At 47.3% G+C, this 21,687-nt stretch overlaps 1 protein-coding gene across 1 annotated transcript; it reads left to right on the forward strand.

Annotated features, from left to right (window-relative positions):
* Positions 1-539: 539 nt before the first annotated feature.
* Positions 540-14,294, forward strand: WNT5A (Wnt family member 5A). Its single transcript, XM_082487599.1, has 5 exons — positions 540-611; positions 4,020-4,153; positions 5,312-5,577; positions 10,441-10,733; positions 12,413-14,294. The coding sequence occupies exons 1-5, from the start codon at positions 606-608 to the stop codon at positions 12,869-12,871; spliced, it is 1,158 nt and encodes a 385-aa protein (XP_082343725.1). The 5' UTR covers positions 540-605; the 3' UTR covers positions 12,872-14,294.
* Positions 14,295-21,687: the final 7,393 nt, after the last annotated feature.

Consider the following 21,687-nt stretch of genomic DNA (forward strand, 5'->3'; position numbering starts at 1 on the left):
GCAGGGGGTAGCCCTGCGCCCGCTCGGCTCCGCTCGTCCCCCTCCGTGCCCGGTCCGCGCCGAGCCGCGGAGGGGCCGCGCCGGCGGGCCGAGCGCCGCCGGGGGCCGGGTGGGAGCGCGGGGAGCCCCGCGGCGGCACCACCTGGGCTGGTGGGACGGATCGTCGCCCGCGGCGCTTTCGCTGCCGCTTGTGAAGATTTTTATTTGCTTCCGCACAATCACGCCCACGGGCGCTGTGTGCGTGTGTTGGGTTGGCTTTTTTTTTTTTTTTGGCTTTTTTTTTTTTTTTTTTTTGCCTCCTTCTTCTTCTGGTGGTGGAAAGCCCTAATTACTGCGATTGCTGATGGACCTTGGAAAGAAGGCTGCACTGGTGCCCCGCTCCGCAGTCGGACACGCTCAGCCCACGCCGGACAGAGCCACCGCTCGCCCGCCGCCCCCCGCCAGCTCCGCGGGCCCCCGCGCTCCCCCGGCAGCCGCCGCCGCCGCCCGCTGCTCGGGAGGATACCGCCCGGCTCCCGCGATCCAGGATTTTACTTTCGCCTCGCCCTTTCCCCTCCTGCTCTGCTTGGATTACTTGGCTGCTCTCGCTCGGTGATCCCGCGGCAATGGAGGTGAGTCCGCGCGGGGCGCGGGTCTCTCCTCGCCGCCGGGCGCTGCCTCCGCGGGCGCGCAGGGTGGGCAGCACCTTGGCGGGGCGCGGCCCTGCGCGGGCGCGGGTCCCTGGCGGCGGGGCGGCCCTCTCCGCCCCGGGCTGCCGCCGGGCGCTCCCACCTCTCCGCTCTCACCCACCGCGGAGAGCGCTGCTCCTCGCTTGGAAAAAAAAAAGCTCCTTTATTTTCTTTTTTCCTTCTTTTTTAAAATTTCTCCCCCCCCTCCGCGAAGAGGGGCTGCCCGCCGCGGGGACACTTGCGGGGCTCGCTTTGCCCGCCGCGTCCCGGTGCATCTTTCTGGCAGCGGCTCCTAACGCGAGTTTAAAGACATCTTTCCAAACTTCCCAAACTTTCCCGAGGAGGATCGCTATGGAGGAGCACAACGTCGGCGCTAATGGTGGCCTGTACCTTTAAGGAGAGCTGGCTGGGGGCCAGCGGAGGACCCGGAGTCAGCCCCCCCCACCCCCCGCCACCCCCCTTTTTAATTTTATTCTAAGTTTCTGGAGATTATCACTCTGCATCTGCAGAGGGTCCCGCCTGGGTCAGAGCGGAGGAGCGCGACTCCTCGGGGTCCCTTTGGCGCTGCGAGGACTCCATGTTGGAAAGGCTGTTGCCTTTTTGTTGTTTGTTTGTTTTTAATTGTCAATTGTATGCTAAATCGGTTGCGCTCGGAGGGTCACGGAGAGTTCAGTTGGGCCGAGGAGCGGGGCTCGTCCCCGGCCGGAGCTGGCGCGGAGGGCAGGACGGAGGGAAGGTGCGCCGGAACCCCCCCCCCCCGGACCCCCTCCGGACCTCCCCCCTCCGCCACCCCGGCAGGAGAGAGCCGGGCTGGGGAGCCGGCCGGTGTCGTTCTCCGCAAACGTGAAACCTGGTCTCGCCCGGCCGAAATGGATGTAAAGCCGCAGCGGGGAGCAGGGGGCGGCCAGGGGCTTCCCCGCGGAGCCGTTGCGCCTCCCGCGGAGGCCGCCGCGGTTTACAGCCCCCCCGGAGCCGGGGCTCTGGATGCCGCTTTCCCGCAGGTAGTGCTCCCAGAAAACCAGATGCCTTCGCAGGCTTTCCAGACACCCCGTGTAAAACAGGATCAGAGGCGATCCCGCGGCTGCAGGATCTGTAAAAGCCTCCCTTTTCATCTCGGCAAAGAGCGCGGGCTCCGCATGGGGTGCATTAAATACCAAAAAACAATCTCCGCGGCCCTACAAAGTTGCAAATGGTGCCTCACGCTCCTGATAGCCGATGCTGCCGGCGAGTCTTTCTTTTCCTTTTTTTTTTTTTTTTCCCCCTTTTTTTTTTTCCCTTTGTTTTTGATGGCAGCTCGTCAGCCGCTGCGTGCCGAAGGGACGGGCTGGAGGGGCTGTCCCCCCGCCCGCGCCCCCGGGCGCAGGTGCCTCCTCCCGCCTCGCCACGCAGCTCCGTGTCAGGAGGACGAGGAGGGCGATAAGAGCGATGATGAGGAGCGGGAGGTGCCGTCGGAGGGGCAGCAGCCGCCCGTCCCCGTCGCCTCCCGGGGCTGCGGCGGCCGAGGCCGCCCCCTGTTGGGAGCGGGGCGGCACAGCTCCCCGGGGGCCGCCGGGGCTCCGGGGCTCCGGCCCGATGCAGCGCTGGAGACGGGGGGGGAGGGCACCCGGGCCCTTTGAGCAGAGGGGCTTTGGCCCCGGGGTCACCGCCCCCCTTCCTCGCGGAGCCGCGGCCACCGGTGGGCCCCCGCCCGCCCGCCCCGCCGGGGCAGCTCGACGTGCAGCGGGGGGGCTGCTGGGCCGGGCAGTGGCACGTCTGTTGGGGTCCCGGTTGGGCACCGGCGTCTCCAACCTCCTCGGGCAATTCCATGACGCTTCTTTAGTATTACTTCAAGAACTAACAGATGAAAGGATAAAAAAACCCAACAGGTTGGCTTTTGGGGCCCGCCGCCAGCTCCTCGCACACCTTGCTTCCCCTCGTCCCTTGTTTAATGCGCCCTCGGCTTTCCCATCTTTCCCGGGATTGATCCCATCTAAACCGGACGGGAGCAGCAGCGGGAGTCCGGCCCCCGCTCCCCCCCCCCCCCGCCCTTTCCCCCAGCAGTGAGCAACTGGGGGGTCCCCCCGGGCAGGAGGTGTTTAACCCGCAGGAGGCGGCCAGGGGCGAGGGGGAGCTGCAGCCCCGGCGCGGCGGCGATGAGCGGGCGCGGTGCTCCGCTCCCACACGCGTGCGGGTCCCCGCGTGTGTCCGGGCGGGTTTCGTGTCAGCCCGACTTCCCGCCGCGGCGCTGCCATCGCTCCTCTCCGCCCGACCCTTCGCAAACAGAAATAAATTAGAATTAAGAGCACCTTCAATTCAGCATTAAGGGCCTTTTGAGAATGAATAGGGAGCCCCCAAGTGTCGAAATGTCTTTTTTTTTTTTTTTTTTCCCCTTCCGAGGGGAGGGGAAATAAAAAACCGTGAATGGCACTGGTTAGCAAGTTAAAGAGTCCCGTGTGAGGACGCAGACGGTGATCGCGGGACCTGTCGGGGGAAGCGTTTGACTTCCAAGACGGCAGCCCGGTTGTTGCAAAGGGCCGGCTCGGGACGCGGAGCCGCTCCTTGTCGCTCCCGGTACCTCCCTGGACCGGTACCGATCCCGGCGGGGCCCGGGGGCTGCCGTCGGGGCTGTCACCGCGGCGCCAGCGCGGAGCTCGGGGCTGCCTCGGCCATCGCGGAGAGCGGGCGGCGGCGCAGCGCGGAGGCTGCGGCGAGATGGTTTAGGGGGCGGCGGGGAGCGCCTTCCCCGGGCGGCCGGGAAGGGCGAGCACCGGCCGCATCGTCCCCGACTGGGACCCACCGACCTCCCCCCCTTTCCTTCCCGCTCGGGCTCGCTCGGCAAACCTGAAGCCGCCTTTAGCCAGCCGGGAGCGTTGCGTGTCCACGATGCTGGCGCCGGAGCAGGGAGCGATGGGGTAATGCCCGGCCCGGAGCCCGCGGGTCTCCCGGAGCCCCGGCGCAGCGGGGATGGCCGGGTGGGGAGCGGGGATGGGGTCCCCCCGCCTCCGGAGCAGCGGTCCCGTCGCGTCGCGTCGCGTCGCGTCCCGTCCCGGGGCGGGCGGGGTGCGGGGAGCGGCGGGGCCGGGGCAGAGGGACAGGCGGGCGCGGGTGGGTGCTGCGGCCGCCCCGGGAAGGCGGTGTCCGCGGGGGGGTGGGGGGGTGGCGGGGGCGGGTGGGGGTGCGTGGGTGGGTTTTGCCCGGTGGAGCGGGAGCCGCGACGTGCCTGCGTCTGGCACCAAAGCCGCGGCGGGGAGAAGGGCAGGCGAGTCAGAGTCAAGTTAAAAGGGGCCCGGATACTTCCGTTGTTTAAACTTGAATGCTCGAAAATGGTCTGAGAAGCAATAAACAATCTGATCCTTTTTCTCCCCCCTCCAGAAATCCACTGCAGTATTAATCCAAGGAGGTGCTTTGGGGACAGTTGGCAGTACAATGGCTTCTCAGTACCTCATAGTGGCTCTGGCCGTTTTCTCCTCTTTTACCCAGGTTGTAATAGAAGCCAGCTCTTGGTGGTAAGCATCTTGTATCGACTTCATTTTAAAAGGGGGTGTCAAGGTTTGCTTGATTAAATGTCTATTTACTTCTTACGTACTTTGTTTCTGAGGGAGCACCGCATGAAGGAGACGGCAGGGGAGTAATGTTTGAGTTGTAATACGTTGGGTAGTAAAATGAACGGGTCTCCCGAAGAAGTGTAAATGTGCAACTTCTCGTGTTGTAAAATTCATTTTTTGAATGCCGTACAGTAGATTCTCTATGGATTTGATCATCCTGAAATTACTAGAATTGCCTCTCTTTTAAAACAGTATTTTCAACTCTGTAAGATTAGAAATTTTGCATATATAAGAGATAATGCTGATTTACAAGTAAAACCTTTTATTAGCATTTCAGTTTGAACTTTTCTGTAACTTTATAAACATTTATAAATATGTTTTGTTACAAAGAAGTACATTTAAATTTCAGCTTTGGCAGATTTATCTGTTTCTGTATAGTGTACGATGTTGGGAGTTCTTGAAATAGGTGTTTCTCTGCTGTTTCAAGTGATCCTTTTCAGATTAATGGCCACTTTTTAATTGAAATGTATCATGTGAAGAGCACTTTAAGAATTAAGAAAACAAATTTGATTTTGTTTACAGTGAATATACTTGCTTCTGTGTTTTTTGTGTCGTTCTCAAGAAGCTAGAAGTAGTTTGTAGCAAGTTTCTAACTTCTGGCTTGTTAAAGGCTTCCCTCTTTGTTTATGGTAGAACAGATTGAAAAATCCAGACTTAAACCTAAAATGTGTGTTAAAATAAAGTGGGGTTTGGGGGGCTTTTTTTGGTTTTGCTTTATTTATTTTTCTGGCCTTGCAGTTGTTTGGAGCTTCTGTTACTTTTACGACGTCCATTTAAGTTGGTAAAGGACTGCCTAGATGCAAGTCTTCCAGGTCTGCGTTTTACTTCAGTCCCTAATGGATGGTGATAACCACATGGACGGGATCTAATAACTTCTCTTCCGTGCTGTCTTTTAAACAAGAGTTTCATATGTCTTTACAACAAAAGTTTCGTATTTAAGTGTTTCTGTTTTCTCACCTGATAGCAAAACAAAGAGTTGTATACTCATATATAAGATTTATAGACTTTTTTTTTTTTTTTGAGTCTTCTCTTTATTAATCCAAATCTTTCTTTATGCAGGTCTTTAGGGATGAACCCTATGAACCCCATGAACCCTGTTCAGATGTCAGAGGTGTATATAATAGGAGCCCAGCCACTATGTAGCCAGCTAGCAGGGCTTTCCCAAGGACAGAAGAAACTCTGCCAATTGTATCAGGACCATATGCAGTTCATTGGAGAGGGTGCAAAGACGGGCATTAAGGAGTGCCAGTATCAGTTCAGACATAGAAGATGGAATTGCAGCACTGTGGACAACAACTCTGTTTTTGGCAGAGTCATGCAGATAGGTAGGAAGCAACATCTTTATGATTAAACTCTTGTCTAAGGATTTGTATGGCACATACTGTTCTGCACTTGAAACTCTTGCCAGGTTCTTACTGAGTACTGTATACAATCAAGTGTTTTTAAAAGTTGGCAAAGGAGTTGCATTATTTTTAGCTGGAGGTGATTTCCCACCACTGTCCAGCCATGTGTCTTGGAAAACAAAGAAGGAATACATATTTGCATATGGGAATAGAGGAGAAAGGAAAATGCAGCCCTGCAATCTCCTTTTAGAAAACCTTGAGACTAAAGGAAGGCAACCAAAGAGAATTAAAAACAGCAGCATCTTGTAAAATTAAAGATGTCCATGTCTAGATCCAAAGTTAACGGCTGCATAATAAATTGCTCTTGCTCTGGAGGTTAACTGAAAATTGCTGCTCTGTATATTAGTGTTTATGGGCAATTCATTTTTGCTTATTTCCAGCTATGGTAACTTTTTTCCTCTTTCTGAGAAAGGTAGATTTACGTTAAAAATAATGTCGCAGGGTAATTTTTATGAAATCAGTTCTGTCAGGACAAAATGTATGATTGTCCTTGTAACTTGGATTTAATGTAATCACATCGCTGGGAAGAGAGGTGGATTCTTGTTTAACATCTCATCACAATTTGGTGGCCACCCCACCCTTTCCCTATCAGATCCTCTTTGAAATGTGCTTCTCCACTGTTCACGTGCTGCCCGCCTTTACTGTCGTTTAAGGACCTCATCGTATTTTAATGTCCTTGGCAAAATTTTAACCAGTGCTGTTGAACTGGATCCATGGTGAAACCTTCCTCTGACTTTCCCAAGTCAGATTGATGATTCTGTGTAAGCAACTGAAAACCTCCCGATTTTTCTGGGTGACAGTTGTTTTATGTAGCGATCAGTACACCGACAAATTCAGCAGTGATTTTTAGTTGGACATGTAAAGTAAAGCTTTTATGCCAGCACTTTCCTGTCCTGCTTTAAAAAAAGAAAGTTTTGAAATCAGACTTGAGCTAGGTTTATCTGTAAATGGGCTAACTCCAGTTAAGGTGGAAGGAATACATCGATTCACATTCGGTCTCAATTTCTGTTAAAAGAAGTTTCTATTTGGAGATTGTCAGACAAGCAGAAAAATGTCTATTGCATAAAAGGACCTAATTGGAACAGCTGATTTTAGATAAACAACCTTCCCTGGGCTTTTTGCAAGAACGGTATTAACACCCCAACAGAGTTTGGGGTTTTTTTTACCCTACCCGAGCAAAAGTCTAAAAGCACAGGAGACACGAAAGAAAACTTTTTCTGTATACCTTTCTGTTCTAATAATCTAACGAATGTCAGAGAAATAATCTGTTTAAAGTTTAGGCCTTCGTCCTTCGGCCCTTAGTTATTATCCAAGCAAGTGAAAATTAGCTCAAGGGGACTATTGGTGTGAAGAAACGTACAGGATTGGGCCCGTGACTTGTGGTGTCTGTCTCCATAACAGACGTTTCTGCCCTCCCCGAGTATGACAGATCTATTTAAAGGTGGTTTCTTTCAAGTCAAAGAACTTTGCCGCACCCTTCTGCTGAATATGACTGTATTAGCTGATGTCTACACAGCAATTCATCATGTAATTAAGCCACTTATTCTAATTGCAGATGGAAGCGAGGTTAATAGCCATATTCAAGTTAAAGAGCCTAAAGAGTGTATTCACTGAGAACAAGAAAGGTGTTGTGGGTAACAGTTGTATTATTCCCTGCCGATCTTCGGTAACGACCAGTTGCTGTTCCTCTGAGTGGAAGGGAAGAGGGGTCTTTTAGAGCCTCATTCAGTTTTCCTTCAGCCCACCATACCCTGGCGTGTCGGGGACGGTGGGATACTCCTTACTCTCACCGATGGGAGAAGATGGTAGTCGGGATCTGAACGCACATCGTTTGGGAGGGTTTTGTCTTCTGAGCTAAGGCCGCGCTGTCGCTGGCTGCGCCCGGGCAGAGCGCTGACGGACAGCACGGTAATTACCCCGGTGTATAAACGGACAGTCTTTCTTCCAGGCTTTACCCCGCAAAGTTAGCTAAAGCCGTACAAATAAACCTAGCATGGGGTTTGGAAACTTGCTCTGTGGTTTATTGAACTGCAACATTTTCGGGCTTTTGTTCTCTGTCGCTCTCCTCCGCTGCTGGTTCCCAGCTCGGGCCGTGGTCCGGGCTGCCTTCGCCGGCGTGCGCCATCTCCTGGCTCGGTGGCCGGCCCCGGCTTGGCTGCGCTTGGGCTTCCCGAACAGCAAAGAAGCGCTAACATAAAATAGAATAACCGGATCCTCCCCCAGCAGCTCGGCGTAGCCGGGCTGCAGTTTATTCATGCCTGCTGCCCGATGCCGAATGCTTTTAAAATACAAGACAAAGAACATTTTGTATCCTATATTCAGGTATTAAAAAAAAAAAAATTGTTCTGTTCTTGCAGACTTATTCATATCAAGTGTAAAGCTCAGCTCCTTGCTCTGTGGGTGGCTTCCTACAGTGTACGTATGTTGAACGGTTCCATTTCTATGTTTTATATATATGGGAGAGAGGGGACTCAACGTGTTTGGAATGTGTGTTTCCTTGCCATGGCTACAATAGAGAGAAATGCTGGACTGTGGGAAAAGACAGATATGTTTGACAGCGAAGGAAAGCACAGTTGTGCCTAAAGACTTAGAAAGGGGAAAAAAAAAAAAAAAAAAAGAAAAGAAAAATTCAGAGTAACTCATCCATGTGGAACCATCACTCTTAATGTGTTCCTGGGGTCGATGACTGGAGGCAGTGTTGGCTTGCAACCTGCGGGGGCTTGAAATCCACTTCAGCAGCTGATGCTATTTTATAATTTGCCTAAATGTTCAAGGAGGGAACTTGGGAGGCAACTCTTCTTTCCGTACCCCAGCCTTTCCTTCTCCTTCCCACTAAGTTCTTTAAAATATGCTTCAGGATAATAATAATGAAAACTAGTCAAAAAAAGTCAGCTTCATGAGTTTGAATCCTGCCATAAACGACATAGTTAACCACGTGAAAGCATGAGCTAACTAAACATGAAAAAGAATAAAAGGGAACGGAAGAGGCGAGTCCTGTGGTCCGAAGCAGACCACGTTTCTTTCCTCTCAATCTAGTGGAAATTTTGCTTAAGGAATTAATCCAAAAATGTGTGTTACAGAACAAACGGGAACATTAAAATGCGTATGAGGTTCCCCCTGCTATAGTTTGCAGTAAATGCAAGGCATAAGTCACCGCATAAAGCCAAATCTCTTTTAACCGAAAAGGCTACTCCTGTAACCCTTTATACCCATAATTCATGTAAGTACTTCCAGGAGCAGGTGTCTGTGAGAGCAGACTGTTGTAAGTAAGGGAGCGAAGTGCTTCTCATCTTCCTTAAATCTCATCTTTCCGAACATAAGGCTTCTGATTTGTCCCATTTGAAACCAGCATCTATTACTAAAATTAATCCAGTGGATGACAGCTGTTGTATTAACAACGCTGCTCTGAGCATGGTGTCATCTTGGTGTTAAATATGGACAAGACCGCAAATTATTTATGTTCCAGAAGTGCTCGAAAGCTCCTCTTCTATTAGATTTGACCTGTTATGGTAGGTCTTGTACAAAGAGTTTCTGCCTCAAAAATGTTGCTGCCTAAATACATATGGCATGTCCAAAACGCAGCCTCTTAAACCCCTGGTTTTGCAAAGGCCCATGCTGTTCCCTAAGAAAAATCTTGTAAAATCAAGATTAAAACCTAGCTTGATCTATTGATTGGACTAAAGATTAGGAATAAAACTTGACTCGTATAAATAGAAAAATAAATATTTAGTCTATTCTCAGTCGTTCTGGGAATCTTTCTTGGAAAAGACCCAGTGGGATGCTGTCTCTTAAGATGAAAAACAAACTTCAAGTGGGCTCTCTGGTGCTAGTTTTGTGGTTGGTTTTTGTTTGTTTGTTTGTTTGTTTGAAAGCTTTTCTAGTTGTAGTCAGAACTTGTGGCAGCCTTGGAAAAGCGATAGGGGAAGTCAGGCTCTAAATAAAGGTGGGATTAGGTACCGTCAAGAGGATGGTAGGTGGCCATACCTTGCATTGTGGGTATTGTAACTTTTCCTTCCGAAAGTTTGAAACTCGAGGTTTTCAATTTCCATTTAAGGGCACCAGATGCAGGAGAAAACCTTCAAGGCCGCCTTGTGCCAAGGGTTTATTCTTCCTCTAATTTGTAAAGCTGATTGTCCGTGGACTCACTTGCCATATTCCCATGAGCTGGAGTGGTGGATACTAAACAAGCACAGGTTGTCGTTAGTTTAGCCTCCTGTCGTTAGTTAGCCTCCTGCAGAAGCGCCTGCCTTACGCGTAGGGTGAAAAGTTGTGTGCTATTCTGCTGCGCATTTCTTTTGATACCAGGAGGCTTTGTAAAACGCTATGACTTTAAATAAATTGGAAAAAGTGGGTGAAGTGCATAAATCATGTTTGAGAAGTAGTAATTTAAGAACCAGACTTTTTAAAGTTGTATTTAACATCTCTTTTTTTCTGGAAGACAGGGAGTCTGTTTCCCTTTCCGCCCCTCGCACGCAGGCACGGATGCTTCGGTCCCGCTGGCATCGTGCTCCGGCCCCGGTTCCCCTCCTCCCCATGCTCCCGTCCAGGCTTTCACCAGCGTGGATGAGAAGCGTCCCCTGCTCTTCGCAACACCTTGTGTGCTTTAATGGGTTGGTTTCGCTTGGTTTTTTCGGAGTGAAGACATATTGAGGAGCACGGTTCAGGGTTACTCTACCTTTTAGTAGGCGAATGAATTTTGGTGGCTTTTGCCCTGCCGGCTCATCGGCGGGCAGGGAGCGGGGCGCGCGGGCTCTCCCCTGTAACACCGCTTGTCTTCCTACGCAGGCAGCCGGGAGACGGCGTTCACCTACGCGGTGAGCGCGGCCGGGGTGGTCAACGCCATGAGCCGTGCCTGCCGGGAGGGCGAGCTCTCCTCCTGCGGCTGCAGCCGAGCAGCGCGCCCCAAGGACTTGCCCCGGGACTGGCTTTGGGGTGGCTGCGGGGATAACATCGAATACGGATACCGCTTCGCCAAGGAGTTCGTTGATGCCCGGGAGCGGGAGAGAGTTTACCAGAGAGGTTCCTACGAGAGCGCCCGCATCATGATGAACCTGCACAACAACGAGGCCGGGAGAAGAGTAAGTGGCTGCGAAACAGCACGTCCCTCTGTCCCCGTCCGCGTCCCTCCTTTTGGGGAAAGACGTGTCGGTCCCATCTGGGGTCCCTCAGGTCCCCAGTAGTGGATTTTGGCCTGAAGCACGACAACGTGCTGCGGCAGCGGGGCACGGGGCGGCGCTGGGCGGTGACCTGCCACCAAGGCTTGTCTCCGCTTCGGTGCACAAACCAAGCAAACAGCAAATAGAGGGTGTAGGTTGGGTGGGGGAGCGTATGCGTTTGTGTTGCTCCTGGTTGTCTGACAGCCCAGTTGCCTTCCCCGTGGGGGAAGATCGGGACCGAAGTGTGTTGGTTTTCCCTCCGTATTGTCTCATTAAAAGCACCCTGCTCGCTGTGGATTCTCTGTAGAACGGGATTTTATTAGTTTGTATTTCCAACCAGGACAGTGTGCGTTGGAGGGAGGAGGGACGCGCTGGGCTTCCCAGGCTGGAATTGTGCCGCAGGATTGTTCTGACTTCCCCCCACCCCACCCCCCCCCCGCTTCAAGAGGACGTGAAAAGCTCCTCCATATTATTAGAAGACACGGTCTTCTGTGGTTAAACATGTCTTTATGGTTTCTTTAATCTCAAAAATGCCTTAAATGAATGGGTGTAAACTTTTCTTTTTTTTAATAGTCTGAATGTGAAGAGCCAAAATCATTATTTTCCTAGAGCTTGATGTGCCAGAAATAGTCGGCTGGAGACTTTACACTTGTGTTCTAAGGTGAAGAAGGATGAAAGATAATTGAAAATTAATAGTATTTAAATATGAGAGGAGGGTGTCTGAAAGCAATGGACAGGCCAATTTACTATTAGCAGGAAGAAAAATGACACTTTCCCAGTTGCTTACAGAGACTCGAGCAGATTTTTCCTTCCTCAGCCTCATCTTTGCAGTGCCATTTGGCAGCATTCAGACTCTCTGTAACTGCTGGGTGGAAGTTGTCTACAGTATCATCTAATGTGTCAGACCCCAGGATTTTTGGGGCAGTGTCAACACTGACTCTTATTTCTATTTGTACAGGGCAAATGACTGATATTTCCCTGCCAAAGCTTTGTAAAGAGGATATTGCTCTGTAGCGCTGTCTCCCACCCATAGGTGTTTGGGGGTTTCTTCTTGGATGAAGTCTCTCTTGCAGAGCAGTGCATGGGATGGGAGGAGGATGCCGAGCCAAGAGTAGACAATCGGCTGCAGCCGAGCCAGGAGCAAGAGGAATCTTAACTCTTTCCCTAATTGCAGCCTCAAGCGGAGATCAATAGAGAGAGTAACTCAGATAGAAAATAAAGGGATGTTTTACATTTCTCAATGAAACAGCGAAATCCTTTGCTGGCCTGAAAGCGAATTCCTAAAATTTGACTGCGGCCTGAGTGATGCTGCCGTCTGGGCCGTGTGCGAGCTGCGCGGCTCTCTCTGGGGCGGGGAGAGGCTGGCGAGAGCCTGCCCCCGTCCTGCCGGCTAAGGGGGGGCGCTGGGGGTGCGCGCCTGCCGGCTCGCTCGCCCGCCCTCCCTTCCCAGCGCAGGGCGGGAGGGAGGAGGACGCCGAGGCGAAGATGGCGGAGGGGCGCGTAGGAATGCGACAGAGGGCAGGAAGCGAGGGGAATAAATGCTTTCACAGCCGTGCTGATCTTTCATCATCCTTTTTGCTTTCTCTCCCTGGCTCCTCCAGACTGTGTACAACCTGGCTGACGTGGCCTGTAAGTGCCACGGCGTCTCTGGTTCCTGTAGCCTGAAGACCTGTTGGCTGCAGCTCGCCGATTTCCGCAAGGTAGGCGATGCCCTGAAGGAGAAATACGATAGCGCCGCTGCCATGAAACTCAACAGCCGGGGCAAGCTGGTGCAAGTGAACAGCCGCTTCAACGCGCCCACCATCCACGACCTGGTCTACATCGATCCCAGCCCCGACTACTGCGTGCGCAACGAGAGCACCGGGTCCCTGGGCACCCAGGGCCGCCTTTGCAATAAGACCTCGGAGGGCATGGACGGCTGCGAACTCATGTGCTGTGGCCGGGGCTACGACCAGTTCAAGACGGTGCAGCGAGAGCGCTGCCACTGCAAGTTCCACTGGTGCTGCTACGTGAAATGCAAGTTGTGCACAGAGATCGTGGACCAGTTTGTGTGCAAATAGGGGACGGAGGAGGTGGGAGGAACTGCAGCCGCCTGCCAGCAAGGGGTGCGGGCCCCTCTCCCTTCCCACAGGACTATCTCCACTTTATTTATAGAGTCTAACGAGTTGTCGTCTTCTTTAAAAAAAAAAAAAAAAAAAAAAAAAAGGGCGGGGAAAAGGGGAAAAAAAAGAAAGAAAAAAGAAAAGTATAAAGGTTGCAAAGAGAAGTGCCTGGAAACCCTCTCTGCGTCCATCCCGGAACTGTGTGCGGCTTATATTTTTGGCAATAATGGGGGAGAACCTGAGAATATTTATTTTACAAAGTGAAAAAAAAAAATTGACTTTTCTTAAAAACAATAGAGTAGTTTGAGGGGAAAATCCAACATATCCTAATTTAGTCCCATGGGACATAATACATGTGCAGTAGGCAGAGCAACCATGTAATGTGCTTGGGATGTTAGAACAATCCTTATGGATGTGAGGAACACACAGACCTGTCCATGACTTTTAGTTTCAGACAGTAGAAGTTATCAGAATAGGGTATATAAAGCTGTTCGGTACATTTAGGGCTCTGTAAATAAGGGGTGTATTCATCACAAAGTGCAGTGTCGGTCGCATACCTGAATGTGCCCACTCGAGTACGCAATGGCATCGGAGGGTAAAGAGCAAAGGATCATAAAGGCTTCAACTGCGCCATTCCTGAGTCACCGTGTCTGGTTCCAGAACCTAACAAGAACAAAACAAAAAACAAACAAAAAAAGAAGAAATCTGTCTTAATGAATAGTATTCTCCAAGGCAGAATTTGGCCTTATTAGCTAATTGTGACGTTGGAGTGTCTCATCTTACAAGAGCCGTGCTTCGCGGCTTCCGAGGGTGGAGAGCCGCCGAGGTGCGGGCTGCCCGGAGCGCCGTACGAGGGGAGCGGTGATGCTTGCAAACAGTTTCGGTCTCCCAGCCTGGAAAGCCCATAGAAAATAGAATTCCCCAAATTTGAAAATGCCTTAAAAATGGTGTAATAGCTGGCTGTCTTTCAAAACACAGCTTGACAAATAACTCCTCTAATTTTATGTGAGAAAATAAATCATTAGATATCCGCTCTTGGAATGACTGATTTTTTATTTTTTTCCGCAGATTTTGGGAACGCTTTCACTTAAGGAGACAATAGTTTCATATTTTAATAACATTAACTGACTATTATAGTTCAATGAAATGTTGCAGCAATACCAAATTTATCATCCTATGTCTTTAATACACATGCTTTAGATAATATATTGCAGATATACACTACAACTGTTCAGACTATACTTGAGCAGTTACATATATATGGGAGAACTGTGGTCTGCTGGTGTCTGATAGTTCAAAGCTTTTTGTACATATATATTTTAACGATTTAAGAAATAATAAAATGCCTAAATTGCAGGGGCAGTTCATCCTCCATTTTCTTTTTCAGGTCTCTTCAGGTTTTTAGATCGAGTCTAACCTTTTGGTGTTTTGTTTTTTTTTTTAATTATTTTTGAAAAGCTTTTTTCATTCAAAAGTTTTAAGGATGACCACAAAGAAGTAAGCCTCTTCCCGGCTTTAGGACTTTCTCAAGCGGTTGGTAGAGGCAGCACCCTGCACTTGAATTGATACCGGTCTGGAGATTGCTTCTATGCCACTCTCATGTTAAGGGCATTCTTGATTATTGCTGAAAGGAGACACCTTCCAACTCCGAAACGTGCTGCATTTGGCCCTCGCTTTTCAGTTTTTGAAATGGAAGTTATTATCTGTTGAACAATATGCGTTCCCCCCAGTGCTGTGTCGTTACAGAGCATTTCGTCATTGGTTCAGATGCCTCTTCCCAACTCAGTCCCATCCAACAAGTTAAAGAAAACGGTTTTGCGAATACCAAGAGAGGAAAATCTTTCACTTTAGCCTAGTTGTACTAAAGCCTTAACTTTTCACGAGCCTTTAAGCTGTATCATTAAGTTCATCTTGATCATTTATCAGCTTCTTAAATGGCGCTTTATTGCTCTTAATTTATTGTACAAGGACATATTTACCCCTCATCTTCAGATGTTTGCAAAGAATATCTTTTAAAGTAAGATAAATAAATAAAGCACTAATTCATTGAATATGTCACTTTGGTTTTTATTGTACAAAAACCGTGATCATTTTCCTCTTCATTTGCTGAATCACCTCATGTTCCTTTTTAGTGACTTTTGTCGGAGCAGAACTGAGTCTCGTGATCCTAGCTATTAAAACACTATTTAATGTAAAATATTTTACTTGTCATTCAGATATGTAAATCTTCTATGTCCTTTCCTCTGTTCTGTACATTTAATGTACATATTTCTGTCTTGCGTGATTTGTATATTTCACTGGTTTAAAAAAAAAAAAAAGAAAGGATTATGCCATAATGGAAGATAGACTATAAAAATAAAACTTTGGTTGTATATTGGGAAGTGGTTTTAATTATCTTTCAGAGGAGGGTTTGTTACAACAGTGAACAGAGTTGATTTTTAAATTTACTACGTGGTAAAACAGGGAAGTGATTGTTCGCCAAACATACAAAGTACATCTTGAAGTTTTATTTCTATATTAAGAAGCCATACAGATGTAACTACTTCTTAAACAGAAGGGACCCCCCCCAAAAAAAAAATCCCCAATCCCAAATACCTGTGACTCTGAACTAGAAAGCATTTTAGAGATGGGTAAGTACTTAATTGGTGGTGGGCAGGGACCTGGGGCAATGTTATTTGGGTGCATATGGCTTCCAGGGCTGCTTGTAGGGATTCTGGGACAGTGGGGCCTGATCCAGTGAACAGCTTCCCCCAGTAATGCCAGTGATGGCAGCAGGATCCTCGTGTAAGGAAAGGTTTCCAACGTGCAAAGTTTCAGGGCTGAGTTTTGTGCGGTTTGGGTTGCGTGTGCGGTCGCTGTGGTTCCCCCACCCATCGCTCTGACTGCACTCCAGCTGCAAGGTGAAAGCTCACCAGTTTTGCCTTCGACTTTTTGCCCAGAAATTGAGCGTTTACGGAGGGAAGAATCCTTAAAAAAAAAAAAAAAAAAAAAAAAAAAAGGCAAAGTACAGTGAAGTATTAGTAGTAAGGAAGTAAAGCAGAAAATGAAAATTAATGTAAAAAACAAGCCTTCTGTTTGGAGACTGGCTTTTCTTTGAACTGATTTCCTGCGTAAGTCATAATTTTTTTCTGCTATAGTGAGCTTGATGAATTAGTGTGGCCTTTCTCTACCTCTCTTCTGCTTCTTTCCTTCTTTTTCTTTTTCTTTTTTTTTTTTTTTTTTTTTGCTCAAGGATAACCTTCTAACATATCGAAACTCCTTCTGGCTGCCAAGAATGTATTATCCCACAAACCAGTAGACCAACATCGTGTGTTTAAAATAGCGATTCTGGGCAAATGCAACGTTCTGTGGTCCTATTACTGACATCTGGTTCAGTTTTCCTTCACTTGTATATTGACCAGTATTCTTTATTGCAAAAACACAGCCCCTATTTAGGAAAGTCAGCATTTTTTTGGACTGGATTGTATTCAAGCTCTTCCCAATAACAGAAAAGTTACCAAAAAATTTCTTTATTGGCAGCAGTAAATATCTGTATTCAAAATAGTCATTATGGGCTCGGATACAAGAGAATTGTTTTTAATTTGCAGCAAAGTTTATCTGTTTAATTTTGTTAAAAATGCTGTTACCCCTGGTTCAGAATCTTGTATTTTTAGTAATCTCTTCAAATCTTTGTGTTCGGTTATGGCTTTGCCCATACCGAACACAAAGATTCGCCCCCTTTTTTTGCAAAATATTGAAGCCCCAGGTGTTAGCAGGAACAGGCGAGAAACCCGAAGCATGAATAGCAGCTTCGAGTCAGGCACCGCCTGCAGAAAGCAAGCTAATATCCTTCCTTTCTGAAGGGTGTGCTTGATGATAGAACGATCTTACGAAGATGATACGAAACTTGTAGAAGTTGGCGCTGCAGCTGCCAGAAAGGCTGCTTCCCTTTGGGTAAGGATTCTTGAGAAACAGTATCTAAACCGTTTGGATATTCACTGTAAAAGGGTGGGTTTGCTGCATCGGGAAAGACATCTAGTTTTTTTCTTCCGGACTATACGCGAGAGGAAACTATGAAAACGAAGGGGAAAAAGAAAGCGCTCTTAAAAGTATAGATAAATATATTCAGGCATAGCTTATGTACGTGCTTGCTGACTGTGGTAGTCTTCAAATCGCTTATTTATTAAAGTCAGTTTGGAAAGCAGGCCAGGTCTGTTCTTTCGCTCTTCAAACTGTATTTAAAATCCCCAATGTTGGGGGGGAAAAGAAAAAAAGAAAAACCCAGACCTTCCCCCCTGGTACGGGCTCTGGTGTGTCTGTTTATGTTGCAGCGGATAAATGAACCACGTAGGAACGCAGTGATGGGTTTGTACGTGAAATTTTGTTTTTTTAAAAGGTGCGATTAAAAAAACCCAATCTGTCTCATACTCTGCTCTTATATGAGATTGCGTGTGTGCATTTGTATATACTCTGCTGGTATTTTCCAATTGTGTTGGCCAAATTCTGCTTTTAGTTATGGTTAGGCATCTCTCCTGACTTTGGTGGTGTCATATGAGCCTGACATTTTTCGACCAGACGTGAAGGCCCCCCTGCTCAAAGAGAATGCATATGAAATATATCAGCCTTTCTTCTGCTGGCTGGTTATTTAAACATGGGTAACTGAATTATTGTGAAACAAATTCTGGGACTGCAGCTGCAAAAGCAGTAATACAGTATATTCGTAGCGATGTTTCTACGCCGTACCTTCTAATTTCCCAGTTGATTTCCAGTGCAGACAGAAAGTCTAGAATGCATGTGGTATGTTCCTCATCATATATTTTATAAATGTAAAATAATGATTTGACAATTACTCTTTCTCTTATAGAGATAAAATTAGGTATTTCGGGCTCTCATGACTTCTTGAAGACCGCTTACCCCTGGCTGCGCGGAAGGTTGCTGGCTGGGAGCGTCGTCGAGCGGTGTGACGTGAAGCTGCTTTGGGTAACGTCTCTGAAACCCGGGCGGTGCAGTGTGGCTATTGGTACACCGTAGGCTTTCATAGCCAATGTTGGTTTACGTCGTGTTGTCTTTCTCAGCAGTCCTGCTTTCTCAAATGGTAATTGAACAGCAGCAGTCAAAATACTCAGCTGAAGGAGAACCCCTGGACACTCCATGGGCAGTTATTCAAACACTTTCTGAACCGGTTTGACCCATTGCTGATTTATTCCAGATCCATTGTGAGGAATTTAAAAAATGCAAACTGTAGTGTAGAGCTCAGGGCATGGCTCACCGTTCTTTTCGGTTTGGTTTGGTTCTTTATAGAGCAGCCCATTCCAAAATTCCATTTTATTAAAACTTTTTTTTTTTTTTTTTTTTTTTTTTTTGTAAAGTCCTTGTCTGTGAGGCGCACCCTGAGCAAAGGAAATGGACCCCGGTGACTCCCAGGTCCCCAGTGACAGGTTAGAGTGTGAGGACCACTTTCAGAAACAACCCACAGCCCGGGGGCTCCTCCTGCTTCTCGCCCAGCAGTTAATTAGCAGAGTGCCAGCAGCTGCAGCTTGCCAGGCATTATGCCGTTGGCTGCTGCTTTCTGCCTCTTCTTTCTACCAGGGAAGCGAGCCCACCTCCTGGTAGGTTTTCCTGTTGTTTTTCATAAAGAGAATTGCATTTCTTACATAGCTTTTCTCAAGTAGGGGCTGGGATTTACTTTCCGTGACTATTGATTTCAGAAAAGTTAGTGCTTGGTAGGCAAATAGTTTTAGGACTTCTCAAGTATCTCTGCTTTATAAACCGGCAACCTTGGAGGAGCAAAGGGTAGTCCCTGAGCAAGCTTGAACTGGCTGTTACTTGGGGCAGGGAGACTGAGGTCGTTAATGCTGTTCAAAATGCTGGTCCGCTGTATTTTTGTGCTTTCCTTTGGGTGACAGGGAGTCACAGCATGAAAAAGAAAGTTGTTACTCAGCAAGACATGAACTAGTAACCATCTGAAGAACACAGGGAAAAGACCGAGTGATGGTGGGTAAACACGTTGGCTTTGTTAGCAGTCTTCATTGGTGTTGATTGACATTCTTGTAAAATCGAAGGTCTGTGTATTTCTGCATTTATGCCTTCTGGATGAAAGTATTCTCTTAATGATACTTTCATCTTACCTATTGTATTTGTGGGTAAAGGGTCTGTAAGTAAATCAAGTTAGAGGACTTGATGAACTAGAAGTAAAACCATAACCAAAGAAACTCAGAAAACCCACTATAAAGAAAATGAACAGTGCAAGGTGTGTCAAACAAATACTTTTTTTAAGAGTCAGTGTTGCTATAGCTCTCAAGCAGGCACAAGGTTGCTTCTGTCAAAGATAATATGGCCATTTTAAGCCACAGTGCCGTTTGATTTATATATGTAGAACTAGGCAAATGCCACTGATAGTAGTCTGGGAGCAATTCCTTGGTAGTTATATGCATCATATGGAATGCTTGGTAGTTATGACCTCTGGCAATCCTCAGTATGCACGATGACATGCTTGTACCTGAAAATAGGTGATAAGTTTGGTTGTTTTTTTTTTTTTTTTAACCTTGTAAAAGTATTATGATTTGCATTGCATTATATATAATATTTTTTTGTGGTTTTGTTACAGCCTTCTAATATATGTGGGAATCTGACCAACTGATAAAAATTATGGGAGGGGGTTCGATGCCTTGGCATGAGCAGCAGCTGTACACAGCCTAGGGAATGGGAGGTGGAAGTTTCTTCATCCTGATGTTGTCTCCTGTAACAAGGCAGTATGTAGAGATCCTGTGTAGCAGATGTTTTGGCAAAGAATGGCAGGAGAACATCACGAACGGAGGACTTAATTAGTTCATAGTAAGTAGAAGGTCTGATGTACTAGCGTTGTCTTTGCAATGTTATTTGCATGCAATATATATTTCTATACAAACATCAAATTCTAAGATCTTCACTCAAATGTACGGTCTCTATTATAGCAGATTAAAAGGAGGAATAGCTCTAATGAAGCCAGATGTAATAGGAACTGAATATGTCCCTTGTTCTTACATTCTAGTGGATTTTGTTGTTACCTTATTAAGATTCAAACCGTGTCTTCAGGATTTGGCTGACTGAAATGATAGATTAGTCATTGTGGAGGATTTTATGGATAATACATCACATTCATTTTGTTTTTTTTTTTTTGGAAGGGATGATATATGCTTTTTCTGGAGGGCATTTTTATCATGGAATCTGCTTTAATTTGTACTGTAGTTTCTGATCCTCTCTGTGGTTAGAGAATATGTGGAAACATCTATGCCTTGTGTAGATTCTGTCATCTCTCACGTCTTATTGTCCTCCTTGGTGGTGTGTATTTGGAATACTTTAAGTTACTATGGCTTTACTCTTTTAAAACTTGACGCTTGAAAGTAGAGATCTTGTAAGACCCCTCGCTTGTGGACCTTACTGTAGGAGATCTATTGCCAAGTTTAGTGGAACTGCATAAATAAGAGTGGGAAAATCTGAGCATTTACGTGAGAAGGCAGCTTGACTCTACGTTTTAAAAACCTAGGTGAACAAGACTAGGAAAAGATGTGTTTTCTTCACCTTATTCTCGTGAAGAACTGAAGAAGTCTATCCTCCATGTCTAGGTGAACTTCTGGAAGGAATAAAAGATGAGCGCCAAATGGTAGCCAACTCTTTCCCTCTATGTCGTGACCCGAATGTACTTTTATTATACTTTGAGATCCTAAGGCTACGTTGATCTGCTACATGATTATATAATGCTCCAGGACACCTGTGTAAATAGCAAACAGAGAGGCTTTTTATAGATACTAGATCTTAGATAAGTGGCTCTAGGAAGTCATATAGGATCCCAGCTGTAAACCCCTGCTATACATACCATGTATTTTTCGTCGTTTGTTTATTATGAGAAGTACAGAAGCTGCTCCTCCTAAGATAATTTTTGTAAGGCTTGCAAGTGTAAATATTAAATTTGCAAATATTAAACGGAGAAGCTTTAGAGAAACTGCTAAATGAACAGCTTCACATTTCTCATTTCTGATTCTGAAGCCGATTTCCTTAAACGTTGCTCCGCTAACATTCAAATCTGAGTGCTGCCTAAGCCTCAGAGAGGAACTACGCAATCCCTCAGCCCTGGCCCTCTCTGGGTGTAGATCTCAACCGGCGATCTTTAATGGTAACAGATGTTTGCTGGAATCCTCCTCAGGGCGCTGATGTTCTGGGTCAGGAGCTCGTGGTGTTAATCAAAGCACCCTGTCCATCAGCCCCTGCTGAGGATCTGGCCCTCTGCAGGGACCACGTGTTTTCAGGGAGGTGATTCTCACGTTGGACTCCCCAGGGATAAAATCAGTAGGAACTCGCCCATCTCAGCTCCGTCCTGCAGTAGGAATGTCCTGGTACAATTAACTTGGCTTGCATTAATGAGAATAGTCTAGAATCTGGAGGGGGTGTCTTTTTTTTTATTTTTTTATTTTATTATTTTTTTTCCCAACAAATCGGCTAACTTGTGAGAAGCAAGCTTGTTCTAACGGTCCTTGGTAGGTACGCTTCTGGGCTGCTGAAGCATTACAGTCCTCAGATTCCTGAAAAAACATCCCTGAAATGTACAGGAAAGTGCATTGAATAGCTCCCCCTCTATACTTCACTAGGATGGTAAGGAACTAGAGCGGTGAGTAAGCTGTTGTTTACCAGTATTTATAGAGGAAGATTGTTTTACATTACTGCTTTTTAAGTACTTAATAGGGGACCTCGTAAGAATGAATCATGGCTTTTCTTCCGAAAATGGGGTGAGGAAAATTGAGGCGAGAATACAAAAATGT

Source organism: Vanellus vanellus (genome assembly GCF_965231255.1).
Source record: "Vanellus vanellus genome assembly, chromosome: 9".
NCBI classification, from domain to species: domain Eukaryota; kingdom Metazoa; phylum Chordata; class Aves; order Charadriiformes; family Charadriidae; genus Vanellus; species Vanellus vanellus.